General features: G+C 42.6%; 1 protein-coding gene across 3 annotated transcripts; it reads left to right on the top strand.

Moving 5' to 3' along the window:
- The first annotated feature begins 913 nt into the window (after positions 1–913).
- On the top strand, positions 914–7,079 carry tent2 (terminal nucleotidyltransferase 2). Of its 3 annotated transcripts, none has more exons than XM_085786986.1 (16): positions 925–998; positions 1,125–1,185; positions 1,335–1,492; positions 1,731–1,841; positions 1,943–2,195; positions 2,317–2,431; positions 2,535–2,623; positions 2,731–2,788; positions 3,061–3,127; positions 3,226–3,302; positions 3,455–3,583; positions 3,696–3,739; positions 4,695–4,831; positions 5,406–5,497; positions 5,618–5,697; positions 5,819–7,079. In XM_085786986.1, exons 3-16 carry the CDS (start codon positions 1,368–1,370, stop codon positions 5,903–5,905), a joined length of 1,464 nt encoding a protein of 487 aa, XP_085643112.1. In that variant the 5' UTR covers positions 925–998; positions 1,125–1,185; positions 1,335–1,367; the 3' UTR covers positions 5,906–7,079. The 3 variants fall into 3 exon arrangements, with proteins under 3 accessions (XP_085643110.1, XP_085643112.1, XP_085643111.1); XM_085786985.1 differs by having other exon boundaries at positions 947–998; positions 1,332–1,492; XM_085786984.1 differs by lacking the exon at positions 1,125–1,185 and having other exon boundaries at positions 914–998; positions 1,332–1,492.
- The last annotated feature ends 693 nt before the right edge of the window (positions 7,080–7,772 follow it).

Genomic DNA, 7,772 nt, shown 5'->3' with positions numbered 1-7,772 from the left:
GAAGTAGCTGCTGCAGACCGAGAGCTTTATGAAGGCATCTATAACATCTATGTTATTTTCTATATCAGCATCTTGCTAAATGAGACATTTCTGTTATTATGTCCAATGAGCTGCCCATTGCTTCCATAAGGCTTTCGTTGTGTCCAGTGAACTACAGGTCATTGTTTAGGCTATAATAGTTTAAAAATAAGCAATCCAATAAATAACCACGTTCATGCTCCAAGAGTTATTTAGGCTGTTGTCTGTCAATAAATCAATTGTCTTTGGCAGCCTGTGAACAGATACTGCTCCACATTTCACTCCAAAGCGACTGAATAATGTACCATTCATCAATATTTGTCACAAAGGCTTCATGTGATTCCTTATCATATTCTGGTCTGGTGCAGTGTCAAGGGCTGTTTAAGTTCTTCTTCTTTTTTTCATTTCTCATCAACTCAGCTAAAGGGATTTAGGGAGGGTAAGTCTGAATCCTGTGGTTTTTAGAATCATCTAATGTGAATATGTGTCTCAGCTACAGCTCAAAACAAGAATCTGAGTTCAGGTAAATGTTATTCCACAAAGATTTGAAAAATAGATCATATTCAGTCACACATAAGATTAGTCTTCATCACCCCAGAACTCACAGAGACAATGGATAGACAACATGGCAGAGGCCATGGTCATTTTACTGTCAAGTGGGCTTATCTGATTCAAAGATATTCAAATTAATATCATTTGAATATTCAAAATTACCTCAACCAAATGTTTAATACAGTCACACACACTCATAACACAAAATCATGACGTAACCTACTCGCTTTTTTCTAAAAGTTTCATTTCACTGCCCAGTATTTCTATCCCCTTTTGTTTTAGTCATTGTTTTAGGTGGATTATCCCTTTAAGGAGCGCGTGGATACGTCGCCTTTAAATCGCGTTCCATTACGTCATGGAACCAATGCGGAAGTGCATGCGCAGGAAATTAGCCTCCTCAGTTTTGTTTACATGTGACATGAAATTTGGTAAGTGTTACAGTGTATGGATGGTGTTTTTGAGCACGCGCTTTGAACATCTCGTGACACGCCTTCAAATATACACTCCTCATTCAGAAAAGCGTTCAATATTCGGGCTAACGTCTCTTGAATTAGCCAGCTAGGTGCTGCTCACCGCCTGCTAACTGTGCTAACCCGCCACACAGTCAGTTCACAGGTGAGTTTCAGGTTCCTCTGAAACTTTTCGTGGATGTTCCCGTCACTCGGGGATGAAATAGTTCGAGCTAACACTGGTACCATTGTTCTTTTGTTCAGTGCTGATCCACCGGGGTTTTAATGCCGCTTGCCTTGTTTTCTGTTTAGCGGAGTTGATGCTGGAGCTCCGTGAAGACCCGCACCATGTTCCCCCGCAGCTCTGCCCCGAGGGGCCGGTTACAGCCAGCCCACAGTAACGGCCTGTACCCCTCACCCCCGGTGTCACGGCGGTACGATTACAGCCATCCAAGCCCGGCAGGTGTCAACAAGTGAGTCTGACATAGACCAAACTACTGCACCTGAGCAGCGTCAGTAAAGTACAGCAGTAAATGAAAAAACGTTGAGATGCTTGACGCCAGACTGTCCACCTGTGAAGACTGTGGTGCTGTCTCTCTCTCTCTGTCTTCATTGCTGTTTCATGTGGGTATAGGCAGTGATTGAAGTCAGTAGATACAGGCCAGAGAGTTTTATTCACCTGTCCTCCTGTCTGGTGTTATGTGTTTGTAGCTCCTATGTTCCTGGACCTGAGAGGTTTCCTCAATATGAGTGGAAACCCAGACCACTGACTTCTCCACCCATCCGCTCTCCCCACCCTCCAGCTATGATCAATGGGCGCAAGTATGTCATTTTCACATTCATACGCTGCTGTATAGTCATTCTTTTTCTCTAACCTCACTTCAATATTAAGCCTGTTTGCCCTGTAACGCCTCTTCTCACAGGAGGCAGAATGATGACTACAACCAACATGTGTTGAAGCGCCAACGCCTCGACTCCTCTCCCCACCTACAAATTGGCCCCCCTTTAATTCGGGTCCCTCCTCTTCCTCGTCGTCCTGAGCACGTGGTTGCTGGGTCCTCAAGAGCTTCCTTCCCTGGTTATGATCTCCCTTATCCCGTCGTGAACTCCCATCCCCGCCCTCAGGTGTTTGCCCCAGAAAGCTCCAAAAGCCTGCAGGACTACGCCAAGGACAAGGTACATTAAAGTAGCCTTTACATAACATAACATACACACTTTTCAGTGCGTGTGTGTGTGTCTGTGTATACGTGCAGGAATACTTTGGTTTAGTTAGTGCTCGATTCATTTATGCCCTCAGCTGAGCAATCAGATGGTGGAGCTGTTTGAGGCGTGCCAGCAGCAATCTTCCGATCTGGCCCGGAAGGAGATGTGCCGAGCCCGGCTGCAGCAGGACATAGTGCGTGTCTATGCAGGTAGGTGTGTGTGTGTGTGTGTGTGTGTGTCTGGTCCAGGTCTGGTCACAATAATCTCTAATTTTCTGTTGTGATTCTTACTCACAAAGTGTATTTCACACAGTTGCACGCCTTTACTTAACTGGATCCTCTATGAATGGACTGGGCTGCCGGAGCAGTGACGCTGACCTGTGTCTGGTCCTCAGGGGAAATGTACGTATCTCACACTCTCTGCAGTGAATGTGTATGTATGAGGTGTGTATGCAGCAACTTCCTCATGAACACCTGCACTTTTGTTTTCTTTTTTTCTTTTGTTTCAGAAAAGACCCGATCCTATTTATGTGCTTTCTGCCCTCCAAAGGTTGTTTAAAACACTCTGTGAGTAATTAAAATGATTTTTGCATGTATACAATCATTGAGATGAATAGTGAATTATTTTGTTTATTTTTCTACATCAAGTTTGAGCATGAGTAAAAACACTTTTTCTACTTTTGATGTTGTTTAGTTTTGCCTCCTTTTCCCCCCTGTTTTTATGTTCCCCACAGATTCCACTAGGTGGAGCTTTTTACCAAGTGCAAAAGGACTTTCAAGTTCATGATAAAGGAAACTGAAACTAGCATGAATCTTATGATGTTTGTTTTGATTTCTAGCGTACGTAGAGAAGACTCAGCTGATCAGAGCCAAAGTGCCGATCCTCAGGTTCAGAGAGAAAGGCAGGTAGGAGCAAAATGATTGAAGCATGCGTCTACTAACAGCATCATCACATTTAGAAATAAGTCCTAATGTGACTCTTGTGCTACTTCATCCTTCTTCAGTGATCTGGAGTTTGATCTGAATGTCAACAACACAGTGGGCATCAGAAACACATTCCTTCTGAGGAGTTACGCTTATGGTGGGAAAACTAATGTTTTGATTTCTGTGGCAGTAACTTTTTCTAATTTAATGTTTCTCTTTAAAACCTATTACTTTTTCACTCTGTTTCTTGAAAAAATGGGCAAAGACATTGCTCATTTTGACATGATATCTCTTTGTTTGCTCTCTCAGCTGATCTCAGGATAAGACCCATGATCCTCGTCGTCAAGAAGTGGGCACGGCACAATCAAATCAATGACGCCAGCAAAGGAACATTAAGCAGCTACACACTGGTGCTGCTGGTTCTGCACTACCTCCAGAGTCAGTACACACACACACACACACACACACACACACACACTGATAAAGTCCTTTGTGTCTTTTGACTTATAGTGAATCTCATTGTGTATGTGATGTGACATTTTCTTCACAGCTCTTAATGAACCTGTCCTTCCATCGCTTCAGAGGGATTATCCAGTGAGTGTCTTCATTGCTTTTGGAGTCATGTAGAAAACCCTTTTTTAATCAGTGATTTTATTTCATTGTTTTTTTTACTTCTTGTTTTGGGCAATTACAGAAAGTGCAGCTAGAAACTTTTTTGTGAATAGTTAAAGTTGTCAAATCAAGTCAAATGTTTAATTTGTCATGTAGTATGTACCAGGCAAAATGACTGGAAATACAAGGAGTAGAACGCTTGCAGGTTTACACCTTTATTGTGTGTTTTTGTAAAAACAAGTTTGCCTTAAAGCAGAAGTAAGCGATCCGGTCGTTTTGGCTAATGCTGCGTTCCAGGTAGGCTTTTGAAACCGTAAATTACAGCTTCAAGTCACAACTTACGACTTTGTAGCGTTTCAGGCAACCCACTCGTGTTTTTCCGACCTGTTTTACCTGTGAAAGTGCACTATAACGGCCACTCGTAACTTCCGACCCGTGAACTCGTACCAGATCGAACTGGTATGACTTCACAGGTCGGAAAAACACGAGTTACGAGTTTCCTTGAACGCACCATAACAGTCCTCGTCCCTACGTCGCCACATTCACGGCGTCCCTTGGCTGCACACACAGCCCTGCATGCCGTTCTCTCTCCTCATTGGATAAAAACTGTAGGATACGATAAATGTTTTCTCCTCGGCTCAGAGCAGAGCAGAGTGACTGACAGACCCGTGTTTCGGTCCAAACACTCTATGTAAGTGATTGCTGTCGGAAGATATAACTATTTAAGACTTATATTAACACAAATATATCACTTACTTCTGCTTTAATCATCACAAATATAATTAAAAAGAATCTTTTTTTAATAAACAAAATGTGTTATGGATTCTAAATGCTAATACGGAAGGAAGAAATGGAAGAAATTAGCATCCACATTTAAAATGATAGTAAATATTGTGACTTGGTGTTGATGGTTTGTTTTTGTGCCTTGACTTTTCAGGAGTGTTTTAATCCCACCATGGAAATTGACCTGGTTCCAGATGGACCAAAACACATCCCCCCCTACATCTCAAGAAACCAGTCGTCTCTGGGAGAGCTGCTTCTGGGCCTTCTCAAATACTATGCCACAAGCTTCAGGTACCTCCCAAGGACACCACATTACTGAGTCTAGTGTTTCAGATGCATCCGCGGTTCTTTCGCCTGCTCGTTTACTTGCTCCCATTCCACATCTCGCTCTCCTTTTGCCAACTTCTTCTCCCTTTCCAGTTCCCCTCATCTCTCCTTTTCCTTTCTCTGTCCTGCATCCTCTTCTCTGGTTTCATGTTTCTGGGTGAGGGACAGGGGCAGGTGGGACCTTTGGCCTTACACTGCACTAACATGACATACCATGGTCTCTGTGTTTGCAGTATATGTGTTTGAGTGTCATGCCACAGTTTCAAGGTTGAACTAAAAAGCTCGCAATGCAAAACATGAACTGATCTTTGAATTTCACTGTATTTCATTTAGCTTTGATTTAAATTCCCTTTTTGTGATGTAACAAAAGTAAGATTTACAGGTGATCAGCACATTACTTCCTTCCTTTCAACTTGCTGAGGTCAATCATGTCAATAAACTTTAGTTGAACTTGCAAAGACTGAAATTAAACCAAAACCAAAAGATGCCTGAAAGCAAAGGTTCAGAGTTTGTCTAACCCTAACCCTCTGTCTCACAGGTGGGAGAAGCAGGTGATCTCTGTTCGAGAGGCCAGAGCTTTACCCAAGACCAATTCTCAAGAGTGGAGAAACAAATACATATGTGTGGAAGGTAAACAACATCTCAGTGGACAGAACATGCTGCAGCCACCACTTAGCAGAGAAGTGGGGCATGTCCTCAGTAAAGTTATTTAAAATACTCAGGGAGCAATAACGATTCTTTGTGTTTCAGAGCCGTTTGAAAGGAATAACGTCGCCAGGGCAGTCCACGAGAAGCTCAAGTTCGATGCCATTAAAGCTCAGTTTGTTGAGGTACACGCCGAGTCCCGATAACTGTGCTCCATTCATATTTTCTTTCTTCCCATAAGCCGCTGTGGGCCAGCTATGAGTTATTCATAATCCTCCTGCTTCTCATCTCTCTGTGTCTGCGCAGTCATGGCGGATACTGCAGCAGAGGAAGGACCTGAACTCGATCCTCCCAGTCAGAGCCATCATTAATAACGAGTCGTCGAGGAGATAAGGGGTTCGTCTAATTAGAAGAGCTGACTGGAGTCTTCTACCTCAAGAACAGCCCTGTGCCCAGACATGATGAAAGAACCTTTGGGATGCGCTGAGAGAGGAGCCCTGTGCCGCCCGCACCCCTCTCAGCCACAGAGTATCTGGGACTCTGTTCAGGCTGCCTGCGTATCGGTCACATACTTGTGTGTTTCCCCCCCGTGGCAGCGCCTACTCAATAATCTGCACTATCGGTTGCTTTGCTGCCTTTGCCAAATTTGTGTCATGTAATATTCCTGTCAGTGCAAAGTGGATGAAAACATACAATATTTCTGGAGTGAAGCCAGACGTCGTCAAAGCTCGTCACTTAACATCAGTAACGGAAAGGTGCTGCACGAAAGGTGGGATAAAAAATGGTCAGTGTTGGTGGAGATGCTTGTTGCTGCTTCACCTCCTTCTTTTATAATGCACATGGTGTGGAGGAGGAGTTCATCAACAAAGTACGAGCAGACGCAAATAAATACCTGCAACCTGCACATAACTGAAGCTACTTTACATAGAAGTAACAGTGTTTAGGTTTGAAAGACCAGTCTCAGCCATGTTTCTCTCCTCTGATCCTTTAGTGTTTGTTACATCCACATTGTTAGCGCCTTACTGCACAGTCATTGAAACATGCCACACATATGTACAATATTGCGTGTCAGGACCAACTTGGAACATTAAAGCCTTTTTTCTATTTTTATAGTTCAGTAGTGAAGCTGCTGTTGGCTCACACCCTATAGATGATTGTTTTCTACTGCTACATTTAAGGCCCTGTCTTCTTTCATCGTCTCCATATTTACATTTTTGAACTGATCGGAAAACGCAGATTTTTAATAACACATGTTGAAGTCTGTGTTTGAGGTCGTCACTAGAGGGACTCCCTTTCATGATGTGATGTATTATTTTTTTCTTCACTTGATATCAAATGTGTCATTGTAGTTCAGCTCTGTACTTGGGATTTATTTGGACAAAACCTGCTGACATGTTAGTCACTCATCTTCAGTTCACTTAAGTTATTTGCAGAATTCACACTTATGAGTGTGACTGTTCTTTATCTTTTGGGTTATAGTTTTCCTTGGCTGCTTTTGTACATTTGTACATTACTGACTTTTAAATGATTATTTAAAAAAAAAAAAAATTAAATCTCTAAAGATGTACATTTGTTTCACGTTGTATTTTCGAGCTCCATGAGAAGCCCTCTCATTTCTAGCCTGTGCTAATAGACGTTTTGTAATCACATTAAATTGAACTGTTATAGTAGTATAGTACTTTTATACAAACAGGTGTGATATTTTTTCAGCAGGAAACAAATCCCCATAGATCTGTTGCTAGTCAGGTTGGTTTCCTCAGTTAATTGCACTTTTTCCTTTTATTACCACAAGCTCTGATGTCATTCGGGACATTACGTGTGTCTGTGATTCACAGGCCTTGAAAACAGATTATAAAACAAGTGCATCTTTTGTTCAAATGTTGTCAGTGGACTCCTCTGGCAGCCGGTGTGCGTATTGGTTTTTGTCTGTGGCTTGACGCCTTATTACAACTAGTTTTATGACTTATGTGCAGTACGGGCACTGCGAGGGATAGATAACCTACAATATGTGTGTCTGTGGATCTGTTTAGTGTTGCCACCGGCAGCAGGGGGGCTATAGGGGGGGTACTGTTTCAGCACACGGCCTATATTTAACTCGGCAAAGGGGATTTTGATCTTAAAGTCACAGAGCTGTGAAACACTGTTGCACCCCAAGAGCAATATAATGGGTGTTTTTTTCTTTTATACCAGGAACAATCATTTATAAGATGTCGACACCCTAACTTTGTCTAAGAGTTAGATGTCAGTGTGCCTAACGCAA

The sequence above is a fragment of the Trachurus japonicus genome, chromosome 9 (assembly GCF_045865225.1).
Source record: "Trachurus japonicus isolate A0001 chromosome 9, Traja_1.0".
NCBI classification, from domain to species: Eukaryota; Metazoa; Chordata; class Actinopteri; order Carangiformes; family Carangidae; genus Trachurus; species Trachurus japonicus.
Note: the sequence above shows the minus strand (reverse complement) of the source record. Positions and strands in the feature narration are given on the sequence as shown.